Below are 22,984 nucleotides of genomic sequence, written 5' to 3' on the forward strand. Positions count from 1 at the left end.
GCATGAGGTAGGGAGGAGGTGCGGCGCGCAGCGTGTGTGGAGCTGTGAACAGGGCCAACTAATTGGAAGCCGATTAATCGATGATTGAAAAAGTTGACAACTTTTTCAATAATCGATTATAATCGATTATGTCGATTAGTTGTTGCAGCCCTACAGGCAAGTAACTTAAAGCTTGCCTCATGACCCTGCTGTGCTCCATACCAGCCATTTAATTTACTAACATTATCATTATGACTAGGTTCCAGTACTCATAAGCACTGTTTTCATTAAACTCATACACACACTGCCACATGCAAGGTTTACCTCAGAACTGTTCTCTGGACTGAAGAACTGTTTTCAAAAACAGGAGATAGATACTGCCCTGGAATCTAGGCTTTAAAATATATATACCTGTAGTTTAGTAAAATGTATTCAAGTAATAACAGTATAAAAGGCTGCACAGTATATACCATAAAAGTCAGCTAAGCGCTGTTGGGAGTCTGGGATTCCATGCAAACACCAACTTTGCACAGACTGATGAACATTCCCATCCCCAAGTGACAGCGATTAGGCCTGGTGATAGGTTGTTCGGGGACTGAGCACTGCATTGTGGGATGGAGGAACATGCCTTCTCTTCCCACAACCAGCATGGTGGATTGACAGATGCCCACCAGCAGAGAGTTTAGGAATGGGTGGAGGTGGAAGTTGGATAAGACAAAATTAGAAGAAGTGAGATCTAGGGGTTGATTTACTAACCTTATAAACACGCCACGAACAAGTATACACCTCTGTAGTGTGTTCCCTCCCAGCATGATCTATTGGTGGAATCTAGACACCTTTGTAGTGTGTACACACCCAGCAGGTGTGTTGTGCAAAGCCCTGCATGAATTGCAAGGTGATGTTGTGTAAATTAGCTCTATGTTGTGTTGCTTGCGTTGATGAATGCAGGAATGTAAATGCATGAGCTAACCATTTTTGTGTAAACTGTGAAGCAGCATTATATCTGCATCATGTGCATGATTTTTCCATATATGGCATTAGTGGAAATAGGCTTTTAGAGACTTTTTGGTTGATAAATACGTTTTGCTGTGTAAAAATCACACGCACCTGGTGCGTGCGTGTGTTTAGGTTAGTAAATCACCCCCACAGTGTTCGATCTATATACTAAAAGGCAATATGGTTTTCCAATCTCAGTTTATTGATAGGATTTTGAAGGTAAACATCTTCAAATATTGTCGTAGAGACAAACTTTGAACTCATCTGATTGACTGGTTCAACGGTAATGGAGCTTTGAACTCAACATTGAAAGCATACATGTCTAAATCAGTCACAGCTGCTTGTCCTTTGTGTACCTGCACCTTTTATTGGTGTCATTCCCCAGCCCTATGTGATAACTACATTGACAATTAAAGCCAGTAGACAATCATAACTTGCGCCTCAGCCTTCATAATACATTGTTACTTGGAAGATAAGCAAAGAAGAAAGTCCTGCATTGTAGTGTGCGGCGGATACAACATTCACATTTCCTTCTCATTCACCTCAATGTTTCCAGCGAGTAGCACATCCAGGCTGGGGTTATTCTGGGGCAGCATGACAATAAAGAGATTCTGTTCTCTTATAGCTGAATTTGCCAATACCTGCCAGCGTCTGACAGCTCCTATCAGAGAGATTTGGCTTGGATGTTTGTGGTCAGGGAAAGCAGAAGCACTTAGCTTTGAAAATGAATTAGCTAGCATTAGGATAAAAGGCATTTTATCTTAAAGCAAAAAAAAAAAAAGATATTGTTCACATAAAGCTGGAGAAGTGAAAAGAGCTATTATTAAGCTGATAAGCCATTCAGACTTTATTTGGAATGGAAGGCAAGGAGGTTAACATAACCTACAGGCTCCTCCTCAAACCCAAATGGTGTGCAGCAGACCTTATCAACCAATCAGATTTCCCCTATTATTTGACCAAACATGTGATTTATTCTCTTAGTCCTAGCATTCTGAAGAAATGTAAAAAAAGAAGTAAATAAAACTATATATGTGTGCATTTTATTCTAGGATTAATAAGAATGAACAAGCTAACTCAGTATGTTGTTTGTGTAGTCCTTAAAAAATCTGGGCAACCACATCAACCATCTACCAACTCAACCAAGCCAGTAAGCAGAAATTCACCTTTCTACGCAAAAAAAGAGTTTGGTTAAATTTTCTAACCTGCTCTAGGAAAAAAAATGGATCTCACTGCAATTTTCAGCAATTGTCCTCTGCATTCAAAGCTTTTATGAATCAGACCGCTGTTGAACTGCAAGATTGCCAGCTTGTGTTTCTTGTTTAAAAATGTTCACCTGCCAAAAAAAAAAAAATCACGTCCAGTTCTTCATTCGCCAATACACAGTACAGTATCTAGCCAAGCTTCACTGAGCACACACCAATCAATTCCTGCAAGCGATACAACATATTCTAGTAGCAGTTGTAAAACTCTTGTAGTGTATGAATTACAAATTAACTGAAAGCACAACAAAGCTTCACAGCATGGTGACATAAACCTCCCAGCACCCAGCGTTTTAGATTGTACTCTGCATTGCCAGGCGTTCCAAAAAATATAGATGTCAGAATAAGCTGATTTGGAATACAATTTATGTTTCTGATTTGTGTGATTATTACAAAAAGAGCAAGTTTTGAATCTTTTTTAGAACAAGAAAAACAATACTTGTCCATTCAGAGCCATTTTGGATCGGTGGACCAACTATCTACTCTAATGGCTAGATCTGACCAATATGGCCATATAGTGTAGTGTAATTATATATATATTTACTTTGGGAAAGAGATACAACTGGGTGATCTTCCGCAAGGTGGGCTACGTAGATACTTATTTTGGCTGTTTACAATGTGGCCACGTGTATATGAGAACTGTGCTGATGTTGCCCAGGTGTCCAAATCCCTGCAGAATATAAAAAAATGAGAGAACAATGATGCTTGGCCAAAGCCAAATGGCCCAGACCTGCCGTCAGTGTAAGTTTCAGTGATACTGGCCCTTTGACCTCTGCCCAAACACAAGAGGAAACATATTGCAGAAAGCTTTGACACACAGACGACCATTAAGACCTCTCAGAGAAATTAACATGATATGGAGGATTGCTTTACACTTCCTGCATCTTCCCCTGATGTCTTCCATCTGGGGAGGCTGAACTTGAGCTGGGTATTCGATTGTAACACAATTTCATCCCACAAATTATCATTTCTTTGCAGTCTTTGGTAGTGATTTAAAAAAAAGGGACAGCAGTCAGAACCTGGACAATACAATGCAAATGGTAGAATAGGCGCTTTCTTATGAAAGAACAATCCATAGCGATCATTCTTTGTTAGGATGGCAGATCCTAGAACAAAGTCTAGGTCTGCCTCTTCACACCTACTCTGAGTAAGCAGATGTCAACATGGCTACACCATCTGTTGCTAGGCAGAATGTGATCACAGAGGGGAAGTGCAACCTATGCAAAACTTCCAAGCTGAGGCTTTAGATTCCCTGTGATATTACTCTATAATTAACCTGCAGCCCTAACATTATGGATCATAATGGGCTTTAACCTAATTGCTATGCAAGTTTTGTATTTTAGGGAACACTCAGTGGTCACTCTGGCTGTTATGGAATGCTGAAGCTTGCAGTTCCTTCACAGCTTAGAAAGCCAATCTGATCTTCAGCTACTTAGTGTTTAGAAGGTAATGGATGTGGAAACACAATCCAACCACCCTTCAGGCAGAAAATCTTACAATCTCTGCAAAGCGATACGTAAGCATGACAGGTTTCTGCTGGGGACAATGGAATTTAGCACATGAAAACCCCATAATGCAATAATTTGAACCTAATACATAGAACTACAGTCCGTTTGCGATCTAGTCATATATAATATATATATGTTGTTGCACCCACCCACACATGAGAATTCTGCCATATTCAAAAACCTGAAATGTATGGCACTGAAACAAAAAATTACTGGTTCTGTGTTTACATTTGGGTCCTCAAATTAAAAGCTTTGGATGGGTGTCTATTCTCTTCTGATTAGAAGAAAATAAACCTACCACGGACTTGGAAATAATTTTGCCTTTTTTAATGAAACATATAAATGCCTTTGAATGCCAAAACTGATAGAAATTTTAAAATCAACATATAAGCGATCCGACCTGAAGGGGAACATGATCATATGATGCAGCAGTAAAATGTCTGCCAATTTAGCCTTACATGTGGGTGGATAAACAGATGCTTGGTAGGGTGACCAGCTGATCTCTTTAATAAGGGGTCCATAGACACAAAGATGTATAGAATTTGTAGGCAAACAGGGACTAGTCAATTGTGTACAGGTGAACATATATATATATATATATCAAAGGTCTCCTCTAATTAAACCAATAATCTCCCAAGTATGACTCATGAACTGTTTATACCCTAGCCACTACAAGGTTCTTTCCTGCAGTTCTTTATTATGTAGGTCATGATCTCTTTTCCAAATCTAAGGATGTGTGACCTCTAAATTTAGTCTATAAAGCTATTAATACATCAGAAAGCTAGGTAAAAACATTATCCGAGTCATATATAGGTCACAAGGACACTCATAAATGGGAAGTTGCAACCCTAAATTAAATATGACAGTCACATGTCCAGGTTAACAAATAGTAGTATCAAAACACATACTCATCCGATAGGCTCTCCACAGTTTAATGCCCAATTCAAGTGAGCTTTAGCTTATGACTGCTAGTCTGTTGAGGAACATTGGCACCCCTAAACCCAAAAAAAATTTTTGGGATGTTTGTAGTACAAGAGCAAAATTGTTCATTTTTTACCCTATAGACTTTCAAATGTGAAAAAACAAAAAACACCACATTGAAGTCTATGTGGCCAAAAATGTACAATTCTGCCACAAAACAAGCTCATGTAATTCTTCAAGCTTCAGACGACAGGCAACACGCTATGCATGTTCAGGTGTGAACAGGCCCATTAAGACTATTGGGTTTTTTCCTCTTGAGCATTTTTATGCTTTGGGAATCACACAACAAAAAGCTCATGGTTAGGCTCCGGTCAAGACTTAGGGTTTTGAGTTTAAGGGCTCAGTCTGAAGGTGCCCATAGACCTTGCGATTATCGTACGATAATCGTATGCGATCGACTTTTCGAACGACAATCGTACGTGTGAATAGAGTGCCCGAACCGACATTACTGTACAATCGTACGACTTTTGACGGTCAAGCATGTTTGAAAACTTTGCTCGATCGTACGATTGTCGTAAGGTTGCTAGTGTTTCCGTCCGTCAAAAGTCGTACGATCTACACTGCGCATGCGCGAATGAAAATACGACAAATCAATTACCGCATTTCGTCCAGGTGCTTTTCGTTAATTACGGCTAAATTAATCTTGCGATCATCGGGGGCAGGATGGGGCTGTCGTACGAAAATCGTACGACTATTCGATCATCGGACGAAAAGTTTTGTCCGATAATCGTAAGGTGTATGGGCACCTTAAGGGTTGAGATTAAGTGTTGTGGTACAGGTGAGAGGGAGAGGCTGCATTTACATGAGGAACAGAAAGGGATGCCTAACAATTTATACCCGCCCAAAGTGCTTCCAAACCACCAGGTTCAAAAGGGTGTATGGAGCCAAATGGATTTGTCATGCACCAGACAGCACTGCTAACCGGAACATTGCATGCTGTATTTTACCTGTGCTCCCTTATGGACTTTAATTGCTGCTTTTAAAACACACCACCCTCCTGGGAGAGTTTTGCTAATCCGATGGACGCTGAAACAATGTGGGTGCCAGATTCTTACCTGCATCCACTACCAGTATAAATGCAGCTTTTGGGGATAACTTAAAGTGTAATTCCACCAAAACCCTTTTTATATTGAATAAATTAAGTTAAGCTGAGAATTTCCCCATCCGTTTTTTTTTTTTTTGCTGTCCATGACCCTTTTGTAGATATTTTCCCTCTTGATCCGGATAAAAATAATATTTTAACCACAACAGAAAGTAAGGTCAAATCTTCAAGTGGAACGCAGATGTAAGTAAAAAGATGGAGGTTTAAGTTCCCCAGTGTACTAAAAAAGTATTGTGCCCATGTTCAAGATATTTCCACTCACTTCCTGCCTCTGTGACATGTTGTCACAGGGACAGAGGTGAGGGACAACCTTCCAGATGAGGCCACAGTTAAAACACCTATCCAAAACTGAAAATATGTCTCTGTAAGGAATTTCTTTTTAAGGTTTTCTGTTTTTGGCACCAAGAACTAAAACTAGAAATGTCAGCCTCTGTGCTAAAAGTCTGCCGAACCTGCATCAGATTGTAGCTTCAAGCAAGCTGTTGGCAAACAGAATTGCCATTAAGATCTGCAATTAACACTCACAGATTAGAATGTAATAGAAAGGCTTCAAGAAGGCTGCTCACGCTTGCGCATTTAATGAAGCCACTGCAAACTGGGGCTAAGGAACAGCAGCAGACGAACTCAATTTCAGATGTCTCTGTATTTTTCAGCAAAGTGTGCGGAAGTTCTCTTTGAACGGTCATTCCCCAAACTATCACTACTGCCACTGTGAGGGCATCCAAAGAGATGTAATACATTAGGCCCAATTCACAAAGTTAACACACCAGGAAAAAGACAATATCTGAAAAGAACAACATTTTTAAGAGTCCAATGATATTTGAAAAATACAGTCACATTGCTAAAACAAAAATCCTAATCCTTGTCTTAAAGCTTTGTGAAATAAGCCTGTTTTATTGAGAGCCTGGAACTACAGAAACCCCACAAATATTCTGGGTTTCTAGACCCGGTCGTGTGCCTTGGGTTGAGCACCTCTAGTCTAGACATCAATTATGCAACAATTACATGGAAATACAATAAACCAGTGATTCATGCTTTAGTACGACCCATTCTAGGAGAGAGGTTTGTTGCTTTTCTTTTTTTTACGTCAATGCCTTTGTGCCTCCCTTGTGGTATTAGGGTGCTGAATGCACTCACAAAGCGAGATATATACAATAACTTTTATAGAAATGGGAAAGATTATACAGACTAAGTCAATAAAAGACAGGCAAGTAGCAGGAAGATGAGACGTTAGACAACTCAGAGATGAAGTCATGCTAGATGTTTATGATCATACGTGCGTCCATGTGTATCGCTGTCAAGTTCTTTGCGGATAGCAGGACAGGTATGAGCAGGCCCCTTGCCCTGCTCCTTGTGCTTTCATCACTGGAGGCTTACACAAGACTCAGCCTGCTCCCCACGCTTGCTGTACAGGCAGTGTGGAGTGGAGCTTCAGGAGGTGTGCTGTGAGGATTAATGGTAATCAAGATAAGGCAACAATCAGAACACTTTAAAGGCTTCTGGAAGGGCAACTACTTGGATGTCAAACGTACCAGCAACAATTTCCACAGTATATTTCGAAAGCAGGGTAGAATTTTAAAGATAACATGTTACTGCTTGTTATTGACAAACATTTGTAGATATTTGCGATATATGTGAACCAAGAATCCCTATGTAGAGGGTATAGCAGTGTGCAGAGGGATAATCTAGGATCTTGGTTATTTTTCTTATTATTTCCCCACTTTCCAGTTATTATACATCAGCACATGTTGCTTTAAAAAGGAGAACTATGGAGGTGAGTGAAAATCACTCAGCCTCATAGTTCAAGCCGAAGTGTGACAATGTAACTGTCGCACGTCGGCTCCATAGATCAGGAAGTGAGCGAACACATACCATCACTCGCTCACTTCTCGATCCTGTCCCTGAAGAGAGCCGTGACTGTCACTCACGGCTCCCTGCAGGGATTCCCCCCTCCCCTGTCCGACCCTCCAGCGCTGACTGGCGGAAAGGACGGGGGAGGGGGCTGGTACAGCTGGCTCTGCCTCTAGATAGGCAGAGCCAGCTGTCAATCACGCGGCTGGGTTGATCTCAGTAATGTCAGGATCCGTCCCGGCTGCGGCGGTCTCAGTATACTGCGAGCTACACTGAGCTTTGGGTCACGGGAGGACACTAGTTTGTGTCCTCCCGTGACCCTTAGGAGAACTATGGGGAAAAGCCCTGACCCCCATAGTTCTCTTTTAAGAAAAAAAAGAACATATAATAACTATAGAAGTCGATAAAGTGCTCATGAATTGCTGGATGTCTCAGTGAGCTGTCAATTTGCTGGAATCAATGCTTAGACCTCAGCCAGGACCCACGTCAAAAACTGAATCTTCAAGTGCACCTGTCCTAGCAACCAGGGACATCAATGAGCCATATCACCGCATTCTGCCACACACAGTGTTGTGACCCTAACCAATACCCACTCCTAAAATTAGACTTTAAAGTGCACCTGTCCTACCAACCAAGGGCATCAATGAGCTACATCACAGGGAAATTATTTTTGCCAGCACAGTGGAGAGGACAGGTGTATGGTTGAAAAGAAAACTATGGAAACGAATATATTTGTACTGAAAAAAAAAAAGAAAACAAAAGTGGTCTATCAGGTTTATTCAGTAAAGTAGAGCAAAGAACAATTGTAACATGAGAGTCCGGTATCTCACAGCAGCCAGTGAGAACAATCAAACAGAACCAATTCAAACAAGCCACAGTCAAATATACATTTTCCTTACTTGGCAGCCAAAAATCACAATTTAACAGTTTTCTTTTTTACGGTTGTACATCCGTTTACAAATCTGCATACCTTAACACTCAAAATAACCCGCCGGCACATGTACAGTGGGAAAAATAATTACACATGTATGGCTCTCTGGCTTTGTAAAAACTCAGATCACATTCACATGAACAAACTGTATGATTTTGTTGCTCTGAATATCAAACTGAGATTCTCAATTTGCATACACAGGAAGTGTCCCTCATTGGTCATTTAGATAGTTGTCAGGTACGAATGTACACATGTATAAGCATGAAAGGCATAGGTGCGTTTGTGCTGAATATGAAGAAACTGATCCCCTCTCGATTGGCTGCCCTGATGCACAATCTTTGAATACTGCACGGAAATGCATTAATCAGACTGACAAGTGTGTATAAAGCGTCTCTGGCCAAGGAAGGGGGGGGGGGCACATGCACGTGTGCAGGCAGCCATAGGAAAAAAAACAGCTGCTGAATGAGCCCCCTGCCTTGCGATTATCCAACTCCTCCCCACGTCAGTCACAGCAAAGCAGCCATTGTGTGTCAGCCAAGTGGCACTTAATGAAGTCAGGGATTGAGAGGGGATGTTCATCAGGCCCCAGACCAAGCTGGGGGAGGGGCTGAATAAATGGCTATGAAGCCCTTATCTTCAACCCCATGCTTTAGTAATGAACTATGCAATCTACTTCACACACACACACAGATTAGAATTAAGCCTTGTGCAATGACGCAACACCATTTCTCAGCAGGTTTCATTGACACATGGCTGACAAAGCTCATGAACATAACCATTTTTGCATAAGATCCTGATCTATCTGCAGATGACATTATGTAGAATTTAAAAAAAGGAATTAATCTAAATGCACAAGGATGGAGCCAAATGACAACTCGCTCTCAGCTGGAGGAGGTTCAATCTGCATACTGACCGCTATTGATGAGAATGAGGAATGCACAAGAATTCCATACACTTCCCAGTGTGGTCTTTATACAATCACCTATTTAATCTCGGCTTATTCTATATCCATATGAATATCTGTCAGCCTTGTGAGTCAGGGCCAGTCCGCACACACACATCTTGGCTTCGGCAGAGGGGGTCTACATCTACATTAGACATTAATATTTGTCTCAAAAGTGAGACAAATATTTGATGTTGGTCTTAGCAAGCAACCAACTTTCAGCTTTCCTTTTTGTAATCAAGGTTTGAAAGTAATATAGGCTGCTAAACGGCAAAAACCCCAATTTACCTCTAGCAAACCTTTCACATATAGGGCCCTCCTTTTAGTCTTTGCTTATCCTGTTCCACACCATATGTTTAATGAGAGCCGACGGTCATACAATATCAGTAATCCAAACTCATATGAAGAGTTCTAGTACTAGTTCATAATAAAACTGACTATACACTGGTAGATTTTCATAAGAACATTCATGTCAAAAATCTTGCCAGAACATTGGATAATGCCATCAGAGGCTTAATAAATGTTGTTTGATATTTTGTTTGATTTTAACATTCGATTTTGGAAGGAATTAAAAAAGGAGAACTATGAGGTGAGTGATTTTTCACTCAACCTCATAGTTCGAGCCGACGTGTGACAATTAAACTGTCACAAGTCGGCTCAATAGATCGGGAAGTGAGCGAACACATAGCGTCGCTCGCTCACTTCTCGATCATGTCCCTGTAGAGAGCCGTGACTGTCACTGACGGCTCCCTGCAGGGATTCCCCCCCTCCGATCTTCCAGCGCTGACTGGCGGAACGGATGGGGGGCGGGTACAGCTGGCTCTGCCTCTAGATTGACAGCTGGCTCTGCCTATCACGCAGGTGGATCTCGACAGTAATGTCGGGATCCGTCCCGGCTGCGGCGGTCTCAGTATACCGCGAGCTGTAGCTCGCAATATACTGAGCTTTGGGTCACGGGAGGATGCTAGTTTATGTCCTCCCGTGACCCTTAGGAGAACTATGGGGAAAAGCACTGACCCCATAGTTCTCCTTTAAGTTTCCCTGAATTCACCGTTAGAATTTTGTTGATTGGAGAAAAAATTTCCATCTTGCCCCCTTAAATTTTTTTTATCGCTGTGGTCCAAAATGATCATTGGTTTGACCCCCGATAACTATTAGAATTTCGAACAAAATTCTACTGGTGTATGTACTGTTTTACTTGCCATGCAGAGAGGGAATCACGCCAACGCAAAGCAGTTAAAAAAAAAATGTAAATCTCTGCACATGTACTAAACAGAGAAAGTTATACAGATACCAAAAGCAGTACTATTGCCTATATCAGGGGTGGACACATTATTATGGAATCCAGGAGCCAATGGATGGAGACAGCTCCATTGACAAATAGAGAAAAAGTTAGGCGCCAGCTGTTATTTTTAGGAGCATTGGCAACCTGGCTCCTAGGATGTGTGTGGCCCTGGACTATAGGTTTTCGGTGCTGTGATAATGAGATGTTGCCATTTTAAATACAAATCAGTCCTAGTAACACTGTTATGTCATTCCACGTGCGTCTTACTAAGCCCAGTAATCAAAAGAGGTCATAGTACAACAATAAACACTGGGACACTAAACTTTAACGGCTGGAACTTTATCAGTTTTAACAAGCCGCGCTTGTAAGCACAGCAGTTATGCTTCATTATACACACATTTCAATTTCTAAAATATCTCAGCTTTAATTAGTTCCATTATGGACACTTGTAAGAAAAAGAAGTCTATAGTGGAGTGCTGGTGTTATCAGGAGGAGATTGTCCTAATTCAAGAAAAGTGGAACCATGGGCAAAATCAAATTTGACATACTGTATAGACGCAGTAGTCTGTCACTAGCATTGACAGCAGTTCCCTGCAACATAGTGTTTACCCGTTGATCTTTCTAGTAGATCCACTCATTTCCCACTTCTTTTAACCGAGTGACAACACTATTCATTCTGCAGTGAAATCAGTTGTCACTGTGGACAGGGTAGTCTAAAGCTGGCCATACACTATATAAATTTCGGCCAGTTTTTAATGAATTGGCTGAAATTCACATAGTGGGTGCTGCTGTTGGTACCCTTTCGGATGGCATCTCTCCATCAGCTATTCAAAGGAGCTGGTCGAAAAATCCTCAAACTAACAGAGCCGGCAGCCAACGAGCAATGCAAACATTGGGAGATTCCTCGATCAACGCTCGTAAGCAGTGATGGAGGAAACTGTAATATTTTTTTGTAATTCAGCCCATGGGTTGAACGAAGAAAATATTACAGTCTATGGCCAGCTTAAGGATTCATGCAAACAGACGCAGACAGTCGGTATCTCCAGGGGCGTACATCTGTACCCGTAGACATGTATAAACTCTGTCCAGCCTTTGGCAAAAGTCCGGAGTGGCCTTTTGTCAAAGGAGCCAATGCAAAAATGATTGCCGGCACAGTGCCAAGGATTTTCTGACACGTTCCTATCACCTGTACTCATTGTTTCATTGTTTCGAGATTCTGAATTTTTCTCGTTCCGCCCATGGGGCCAAACAGCAAAGAAAACAAAACAACACACACGGTGTATGGCCTGCTTTAAATGACCAACTAAGTAGTGCAAGGGCCTACCTGACTGGATACAAATGGCACTGATTGCTTAGTAAGGCCCGTACACTATATAGAGTCTGGAGATTGTACAGAGAGTGCACAATCAGATTGTAATAAGTGTGGCCAACTTTGTGAAAATTGATGTGGAATTCGACCAAAAGGGGTAACACAAAATCCGCAGAACACACTCGTTCGGTCTGTTATCACCCAGCGTCAAGCAGAGGTGTATGTACAAAAAAAAAAAAAAAAAAAAACAAGCTCCTGGCAACCAGGGCGCCAGCCAAAGCCAGATTGCTAAGAGCCAGCCGGGGAGATATGTTTGGCCTTTACACATCTCCCCACCCGACGGTTCGAAACCTGGGACACTCGGCTGGAAACCAGTGACATCACTAGTTGCCAGGAGCTCAATGGGCAGCCGTCTCTGTGGTTCGGAGAACTTTTGCTGACCCACAACCTGATAATTGAGAGCGGCGTCCCCCCTTCACGTGGCACCCAGGGCATGTGCAATATCCTGGATACGCCGCTGGCATCAAGTTACTACACATCTTTAATTTGCAGTACTGCTTCCGGAAATCTTCTTGTGGCAAAATGGGGTTAATTAGGCATCAAAAGACACTAAAGTTTCCAGGCTGCCCAGATACAGAGGACAGCAAGATCTGCTTACACAAAGCACATGGGAGAGGGACGCTCCGGGATGAAAAAAGCCTGTTAAAATGTGCAAATATTTGCCCAGGTTGAACTGTTTCGCATAACTTGAGCAGAACAAGCAGTAATAACAAGAACCTTCAGCAAGTAAAGTAAGAGCCAAACCCCGAAAACCACATACGAGCTGCACAATGCATTAAACATTCATAATCTCCCCGCTCATATTTATTAATAATCTCACGCTGAGTAAAGAATGTAAAGCTCCCCCTCCAGCACCAGCAGAACTGTGATTCTAAATCACCCATGTGCGTTGTAATAAATGATATCATCACGACTTCTGAACATTTCACATTACATAAGTAATGGCTTAATATTCATCTTGATGATCCAATATCCATGTTCAGAGTAGAAGAATCTATACACATGAGATATGATTGTTGCCGGATCTGACAAATTAATCAGAGAACTGCCTGGCCAAAGTCTAAAGATGGCCATACATTGTTTGAAATCTGCTGACATTCAGCCAGTGTGCCCCGTCGGCTGCCCTCCATTTCAACAAGTCAATTCTTCGATTGACTTTTGTCGGAAGTAGCCAGTAAAAAAATATGTGGAATAGTGACTTCAGCCAATCAAATTGGGTATCCTGACAGCAGTGCACCTTCCATTGCCCAGCAGGTGGATTTTCTATATCCACTGAGGAGACCTCCCCTTACTTCCTCTCTAGGAGACTGCCAATCACTGGGAGAGGAAGTAAAGGGAATCTCCCCAACAGGGACCTGTAAACTTGACAGTATTTTATTACTGTCTGTGCTCCTGTTGGAGGCATTCCCTTCACTTCCTGCCTTGGTGACCACCGTCACATAGACAGGAAGAAAAGTCCAATTCTCTTCAATGAGGACAAATAATGGAAGCCATACACAGCTTGAAATCCAGTCAGCTGCAAAATCAACTGAGCTGGGTCAACTGAACAGCAACTGCATCCAATCAGATTGGGTATAAAGGCAGTTTCAGGTGTCGTAGCGGTCTAAATACAATAGCCAGCAATGGAGAATTTTCCATCCACAATATTTAGCACGGATGGGGGAACTGAGTGATTTTCTCTCGGTCGTTGTGGGCGGAATAACATGTATATGGCTAGGCTAAGGGTCTCCATTAAAAATTGGATGTTTTTAGAGATCCCCCATTCAGCCATTTAGTCCACTAAACCTTTGGCAAGTACAAATATGGAGGCCGTCATTGCTGACCTTTCACAGAGGCTGTCTGACTGTTATGTGGATCCTCTGACATAGATGTTTGGGTCTCGGACACAAAGAAATATTGAGATCCGGAAAGTCAGATTTCTTTTTTGCCTACATGTTCAAGGACAGCATATACAGAATGAGAAGTCAGGGCAAAGTGACCAGGGTAATCTAGTCGGTGGGCTGGCTGCCGGTCACATAGGATTTGGCCAATTCTGGATTAGGGAAACGTCTTGCAAATATGTAAACCAAAACCATTCAAAAGATACAAAAGGAAAAGAGCTTCAACTTCCTCTTTTAATTTACATTCAGGTGTTTTCATAGAATAGGCTGAACCTCCCGGACTAGTCAAGATTACTGCGTAATGTAGCTCTAAACACATACCCGACTAGAGATACTTAAAGAGCCTGTTCAAAAACCTGCCGTAGACAGCTGAAAATGCTGAACACTTGTCAGGAGAGCCGTCAAATCTCCAAGCTCTCAGACTAGTACACAGGTCTCCCTGCTAGATGAACCAGTCATTGTATTAAAGAAGCATTCGTCAAAACGTAACCCCACACAACTGACAGCCATAAGCCGAAAGAACTATCAGTGTGCGAGATCACCTTGAATGCTGACAAGTTTCCTAAGTTCCCTCTGGTGGCTGCCCAAGGACAACGGTTATAGGAACTCACACACCAGAGGGAGGAAAAGTAACTGAAATGTTCAAATGCTAGTGAAGGTCATTTCTGCAACATAAATGTTTACTTTGTATCCACACACTAAAGCAGGATATATACGTAACATTGACCTCTTGATTCCCCCATGCACGCTAAACAGCCGCTGTCAAAATACCCAAACAGTGACTGCAGCTTATTATTCGGCTGAGACTTTTCACCCCGGCACCGATCGATAAAAGTCAATTGAAAAATTGACTTTTGTGGAATGGAGGGGTGCCATCATGGCAATACACTGCTGGGCAACAGCCAACAGGAAATATGGGCAGTGTATGGCCAGCTTTAGGCCTCATTCACATGGGGCATGTTGCCCCATACAGCGTGAAGGGACGGTTTTTCATGCACCCGGAGCTGCGGGAAGAAGTACACGGGCAGCTCATGTAAGTCTATGAGACACATGAGCTGTGCGCCCTCACACGCTGCTTTGCGCACCTCTGAGTTTTGACAGCCGGACAGTTGCGGCTGTTAAAACGCGGAGCTACAGGAAGCAGCGTGTGAGGGTGCACAGCGCTTGCATCCCAATGCAGGGATGGACAAGCTCCGGCCCTCCAGCTGTTGAGAAACTACAAATCCCATGAGGGATTGCAAGATTCTCACAGCTAAAGGCATGACTCCCAGAGACAGATGCATCATCGGATTTGTAGTTTGATCACAGCTGGAGGGCCAGAGTTTGCCCACCCCTACCAAAGAGTTACATGAGCTGCCTGCACATTTCTTCCTGCAGCTCCAGGCGTATCAAAAACCTGCTCTTCACGCCATATGGGGCAACATGCCACGTGTAAATGCTACTGCATTTGTCTACAGTGGGAGCAATTCCATATGCTTAGACAGGCAGTCTCCTTGGCAATCCTGCCACTGGCAAGATCACCAGCATTGGGGTCGCCCATTTAAGGCTTTAGTCACACCTTGGCGACAGTGTTTCAGTGCGGATTACGCCGGTTTTTGCACGCGTTTCACATGCATTTCCGTGTGTATATTAAGCTGCACGTTTTGTGAGCATATTGTGACATATTGATGTAAATGGGAAATAAAGTAAAAACAGTGAAGCGCCACGGACTGTCAGTTCTTAGTAGGACTTGCTTTTAGGCATACTGCAGGATGCTAGTAAATGGGAAATACGCGCATAAAAACCGTGCATATTAATTCTGTCTCACGCATTTAAGCATATCCTATTGAGTCTATAGGGATAAATTGCACTGATCTGTAAAACAAACAAAAAAAATTAATGTACTTTTTTTCCAGCGACAGACTTTTTTTTTTTTGCACGTGACGCTATGGTCAGGTGTAAATGGGGGCTATATGAATAAATAAACGGGATTTCCTTGAGCGTTTCAGTGCAGACAAATACGCACAAAAAAACGGGGCCGTAGGCTACATTCACGCTAGCCTCCTGCGTTTGGTTTAGGAGAAATTAGCTTGAAAGTATAAACAAACTGTTTCTCCGATCACGTTCTTCTGCGTTTAGACGCGTTCCGAGTATCTAATCTGCCCCTGCACCCAGAGAATTCTAGTTTCCCTAAATGCACAGTGTGAAACATGTATGTCACTGCCTGCGTGAATGAGCCCTGAACACCATGCCGATGGACGCATGCATACTTTTCCCTACTTTCCTTTTGCATTGGGTGTATATCAGGAGAATGTGAAAGGGTGGATCCCCCATATGACAAAGTAGTAAAATATCATGAAACGAGTCACAATGCATAGCCGACTTCAGAAGTCTCCCTGTGATGTGGAGACTCATCAGGCCTTACTATACACACACACACACACACACACACACACACACACACACACACACACACCTTTAAATGCAGCAATTATCCCTCAGATATGAAGACCTCCCACCCCCCAGGCACTACGGCCTGGTCAGGTAACAATTCCACAAGTCAGAGGAATACTAATTGTCTATTGTGTGCATTTAGCTGTTTACATTCAGTGGCAAATAAACTTGTAATTGTAAAGTGACCCTGTCACCTGCACACAGTGGACGCAGCCAGAATAACCGTATGTACTCAGAGCTGCTGGCTTTGTTGCCGCTATAAAAATATATGACCGGGAAGTGACTCCTATAGCCATAAGGCTATTGGACAGGTATGCGTTCATTTTTTTTTGAAACTTTATAAATCTCCTCCACACACATATCAGGTATGCATAAACAGGACTGCACATGGACTTCTAAAAATAGTTTAGCAGCATGCAAAAGATCATACGTCGCCGGAAGTCGTTTCGATAACATCTCAATAAAACAAGGCGAGTTTTGCAGCAAGAGCAGTTGCAAAACAATGTAATAGAATGCCATACCAAAGAGCAATGATGATGTCAAATGCAGTAACCGATAGAAACCATGCATTCCTATTCGTAGTGAACAATCTGATTGGCTGCTATGGATTACGTCACTTTGCCTTGAAGGGTTGTAGAAGGACATTTAGCCAAAGTTACTAATATGGCACTTGATGGCTATTCGGATTACTACACGGCTGAACAAATTCCAGGAGGCTTGTCGCCAATGCTCCTTAAAATGACAGCTGGCATCTCATTTTTGAGGTTTTCGCTAGTATCGGTCAATGAAGCTGGCGCAAAACAACAATCCTACAGGCTTCTGGAATCCATATTAATTTGTCCACCCAGGATTACTACCAAGAAAACGCACCGTAGCCCGCAATCAGTGTTTCATCGCCCGTTCATTCAGTGATTTTCCAAAAATGTAACGCATAACATGCAGAATACCATTATTTTCAATGGATTCCGTTGTCACTCGAAAAATAACATGAGCTTTTATCAGGCAGGAGCACGCATTTTTGGCCACATAGACTTCAACAGGAGCGCTTAACCAAACAGGCACAACACACGTTTTTTTTTTTTATATGATTTAGTGCCTAACAACCATCTCCTCCAATTACTAACTATCATTTCATTGGCCAAAACAAAAATCCAAAAAGTGCACAAAAAAAGTTCAAAATTGCTTGAAAATGCTCATGCTCAAGTGTAAATGGGCGCCAAAGTGACACAGACACCACTGCAACAAAAAAAGTTTAAACTTTTCTTTTTACAGCAATAGTTTTTGTTGCAACCATGGCAAAGCATACATAGTTTTGTCATGTAATGACTTTTGTCATTTGTGGATAATAAACACATGACTTTGCATACTGTATCCTGTTTGGAGTTGGCGTTTTCCCATCCCGGAGCACGCTATTGGGATCATTTAAGGTGCAGAGGGAAGTGCAGTTACCCACAGCAACCACACATTTTAAAATACTGAAAGACATATCGGACACTGATGTTACTGCTGTCTGTAGCTCCGCATACAAGAAACAATGCAGAAATTAAAAAAGGAACATGAACAATGTTTAGAATAGAACGCAGCGAAAGCACAAGAGCTGACAAACGGCGCTTGAGACAGCTGAGCAGAGAAATCCCCCCTGAGCGCCAGCCATGTCTGACACAGCCTGTATACATTGGGGAATAGGTCTAGCAGCCCAGATGAGGTTTTTGGCAGTTTTACAAGCAGCAGAAGAGCTGAGGACACTGTAAATCCTCCTGACTGTAAGAGGCAGCAGGGATCTGAACAAAGGATTAAGTTGAAGGACACGCACAACCCCTTGTTGTAGACAATATTCCACTAACAGCTTCATGGCACCTATTTCCCCAATGTGCAGCTCCCCTTCGCTTCACACAGCACATTCACTTTTCTGTTTGTTGACAACCAACAACAATGCAAAACAATGAGAGCCCTGCTGCTCCATTCAAATCTCTGCCTTGTGCTGGAGGTGACATTCAACCGCAACCAGTAGAGCAGCCTCGGGAGCTCCCAGGAGGGAGGGAGAGAGAGAGAGAGAGAGGCAGCACAAAAAGGGTCAATATACATAATATTTACATTCAACAGCAACACCGAGGAAACCCTCCAGCAGATTAGTTTCAGGATGCTGATTAACATAAATCTAAACTCATCAAAAAGGTGACATATCCCAATTTACCAGTCCTTACATTAGGTGGCTGCATTAGTTTTCCTTTTTTCAGGCTAGTACAGAAAGATACCTTTTAATGGTGCCAAAAATTCAGTGTTCCTTTAACTTCCCGGGCACCGCAATCAAATTTTAAAACAAGCCTAGACAAGTCTAAGGTGACAACAATGCATTTCAATACAGTTTAGTGAGTGAGCGTTGTCACCCTGGGACAGGAACTATGTTACTGATAGGACCACCAAATGAAAAGATAAAAAAAGTTGAAAATAAATAAAGAATAATCAAATGCAGCCACCACATCAAAGGACTGATAAGCTACAACATATTACAGTTTTGTTTTTTGGTTTAGATATAATTTAAGTTGCCTGGGCAGGAGAAATGCTGATCCTGGATCCCGGAAGAAAGGTACAAAGTAGGTCAAGCACAGGCCAAGCAGTCACAGAGCAACAGGGAATACGCCAACCTTTCTCAGCCTTTTACCCCAGATGAACCATTAAAATACATTTCAAGTCTTGAGGGATCCCTGCTAAAAACAATTAGTTGTTGGTTAGTGGCAAAAATGTCCACTTACACTGGTGGCCAGTAGGAAGAATTCCCCTTTACGCTGGTGGCCAGTAGGAAGAATTCCCCTTTACGCTGGTGGCCGGTAGGAAGAATTTCCCCTTACGCTGGTGGCCAGTTGGAAGAGTTCCCCCTTACGCTGGTGACCAGTAGGAAGAATTCCCCCTTACGCTGGTGGCCAGTACTAAGCATGCCCCCTTATGCTTGTGGCCAGTACTAAGAATGCCCTTTACGTTGGTGGCCAGTAGGAAGAATGCCCCTTACGCTGGTGGCCAGTTGGAAGAATGCCCCTTACGCTGGTGGCCAGTAGAAGAAATGTCCCTTACAATGGTTGCCAGCAGGAGGAAAGCCCCTTACATTGGTAGCCAGTAGGAAGAATGCCCCCTGTGGTCAGAATACCACACTTACAGACAGCTAAATAGATTACCGGTCATGCCGCTAACTCTGCCAAGTGGCGTTGGCACCACCAGCTCAAGGAACCCCTAGCAACCTCTGGAAGAACCCTAGAATTTCACGGAACCCTGTCTGAGAATGGTTGCCACACACTCACTGGAAAAACCTATGGCGCTAGAATAACAATCAGGAAGCCAAGGAGGACCTGTCACCCCTCAATGCCACCTTCTTACCTGAGGAACTCTTGCAGGCAGGTGTCACAGAAGCGATGCCCACAGGTGGACACTTGAACGGGCTCCCTCATCGCCTTGCCACACAGTGGGCACTGAAACTTGCGCCTGAGCTTTTCCAGGAACTTGTAATCATAGCCTGGCATCTTGTTATGGAGCCAGGTAACAGCCAGGCAGCGATCACAGGGGAGGAGGGAGGCGGCTGGCTCCGGGATCTCACCAACACGGCACGTCCAAGGTCGCCGGTGTCACTGGCCGGTGCCCCGCAACCAAGGAGCATCTATTGGGAGGAAGCCACTTCCCGGAGCAGATGGCAGAGCATGCAAGGTAGCCGGGCAGGGCGATGTGTGTGCAGACACGGCTACCCGATGAGCTGTCTGTCCAGCCACTTGATCTGTCTGCTCCTGCTCAGCTGCTCAAGGTACATGCAGACTGTGTGCCCCTCCCATGTATAGCCGGGGAGGAGACCTGCACAGCGCCGCCCTCCTACATGTGGAGCTGCAACTTATACTGGAGAGGAGACACAATAGAAGCCACAATGTCACCCGGCACACTGGCACTCGATCACCTCTGCCCGACCTGTGAGTGCAAGCTCTGCTGCCCATCTAATACTGCTTAAAAGAGACAGCATAACCCTTTGCAGCCCGGGCCACAGCTGATCCTTACAGAGCAGGATTCAGTCTTCTCTGATGGAAATAAATCCTTCCTAATATCCCCTTTGCCCGATCTGTGAGTGCAAGCTCTGCTGCCCATTTGACACTGCTTGATGGAGATAGCGTAACCCTTTGTATGCCCACAGCTGATCCTTACAAAGCAGGCTTCAGTCTTCTCTAATGGAAATAAATCCTTCCTAATATCTCTGCCCGACCTGTGAGTGCAAGCTCTGCTGCCCATCTGACACTGCTTACACAGCAGGCTTCTCTAATGGAAATACATCATTCGAAAATACCAGAATGTATTAACCAAAATTGTTGCAAATCTAATATTCCTGGATTACTCAATCCAGAGTAATGGACCGATTTACATTTGTGCATTGCAGGAACATGCATGTTACTGCAACGCACGGCAACATGTTACATGCACTGACACATTGCACTGCCATTCCTTTTCAATAGCACCCAAGGGCCCATTCACTTTGCGTTAATCACATGATACTGTATTACTAAAGCATGCTATCACAAAGCACCAAATGCCCTAAATATAAGACATGTCGCAAAATGTTTGCCGCAACAGCCCTCAACACTCTATGGTGTGTTGTCTTAGGGCACATTTACACCATAGCATTGCGTTAATCATCCAGCACTGGGCAATTTTATCTCACAGTGCACCCAGTATGCATTACCATGCGCTAGGTGTATTGCATTGCAATTTATTTGAATGGCACCTCCCAGCCTCGTGTGTCGCAACTCTCGGTAATGCAATGCCTTACATTCCAATGAAGAGAGCGAGTGCAGCGCAACACAGAGTGGCAGGGAGGTGCGTTGGAGTGCCATTCAAATGAATGACAATGTGCATAATGCACGCTGGGTGTGCTGTACCATAGCGTGCATTAATCGCATGGTATCATGCAATTAATACAACGCTTTGGTGTTAATGGGCCATAAGGCAACACACGATGGGCCATAAGGCAACATGGCCCAACAATGCGCCATAAGGCAACTGAAAGCGTTAATGTGCGCTCAGCCTAAGAGGCATGTTTAAAAGGAAGTTCAAAGTCTCTGGTCACATCTCTGAGATGCAGGAACATGTGCATTCCCGCACACAATCCCACATTCCACATTCCACAGTCCACATCACATGTTACACTGTTAGGTGCATTGCATTGACATTATTCCTTAGTAGCACCCCAACGCTCCTAGCCATCACATGTGCATTGCGTTGCACCACAACACATCTATCCTATAGACAATCCTCTATCCCGAACCACAGGTAATCGGTCTATTGACGATAACATGCAGATGGGTGCTGACAGATGCGACTGCTGTCAACCGGTCATAAACTTGAACGGGCACAGCGTCCGCATCTGAATGGGCACATACCTATTTATTTTGAATAGCACAGGAAGAATAAGGCAGCGTTCACATGGGGCATTTAAGTACATTCTGGGCTTCTTACCGCAATAATCCGTAAATTCCCAGGATGTATATAAATTCCACATGTGAATGCACAAAATGAACAAAATGTGTGTGTAATTATTCTTTCCAGTGATCATATATACAAGAATAGCAAATGGACAACAATGAGCATCTTGAAGCAATGATGTTGTGGTTATAGTTGAGCAATCACAGCAATATTTTGTTTTTCTCATAATCACCCCGTTATAGCTGAATTTATGATGTTATACTTCAGCAATATCGAAATGTTCCTCTCTAAACAATCAATATACATATTATGAATGATACAATTTCCCATACAGCTCATCATTGTACTGATTATAAGCTCCCCTACACTATTTACAACGCACATTCTAGCTGTCACAATGAAGAAACGATTGCTTAGACTGATTAAAAATGTTTATTGAAAATTCTGTATTTATAGAGCACTGACAACAGCTCTTTACATACTATACATTCACATCAGTCTCTGCCTCAAAGAGCTTACAATCTAAGGTCCCTATTGCACATGCATACATAGCCAATTTAGAGAGAAGCTAAATTGGCTTCATGTCTTTGGAGTGTGGGAGGAAACCCACACAAACACAGAACATGCAAACTCCATGCAGATATTGTTCTGACTGGGATTCAAATCAGGGACCCCCAGTGCTGCAAGGCAGAAGTGCTAACCACTAAGCCACTGCGGTACACTGGCAGTGTACACACATTACAGCCAGAGCCAGATTAACATGGGGGCTACTGGAACACCAGTTCCAGGCCCACCACTGACATTTGTACAGTAAATGTTTTGATGGGTAAATGCATTTATCAAACTGTGGTCAAATAATAATATAGATTAAGGACCAGAGTTATCGGTCCAGGGGACCCAAAAGCGATATTTTTGTTATTGGTGGAGGTTAGGTCAACCCCTGACTTCTTACATGTCTTGGCCAGTTTAACAGCGAGATCTCCCTGCTATAACTCCAATTCTGATCCTGTCCACCTTGC

At 43.1% G+C, this 22,984-nt stretch overlaps 1 protein-coding gene across 1 annotated transcript in view; it reads right to left on the minus strand.

Moving 5' to 3' along the window:
• TRAF4 (TNF receptor associated factor 4) overlaps window positions 1-20,201 on the minus strand; it is a 42,924-nt gene extending 22,723 nt beyond the window's left edge. The window contains exon 1 of the mRNA XM_018555032.1: window positions 19,887-20,201. Coding sequence (XP_018410534.1) covers window positions 19,887-20,029 — 143 coding nt within the window. The 5' untranslated portion in view covers window positions 20,030-20,201. The remainder of the gene's footprint in view (window positions 1-19,886) is intronic.
• Window positions 20,202-22,984: the final 2,783 nt, after the last annotated feature.

This window comes from Nanorana parkeri, unplaced genomic scaffold, assembly GCF_000935625.1.
Source record: "Nanorana parkeri isolate BGI_ZX_2015 unplaced genomic scaffold, ASM93562v1 scaffold181, whole genome shotgun sequence".
Lineage (NCBI taxonomy): Eukaryota > Metazoa > Chordata > Amphibia > Anura > Dicroglossidae > Nanorana > Nanorana parkeri.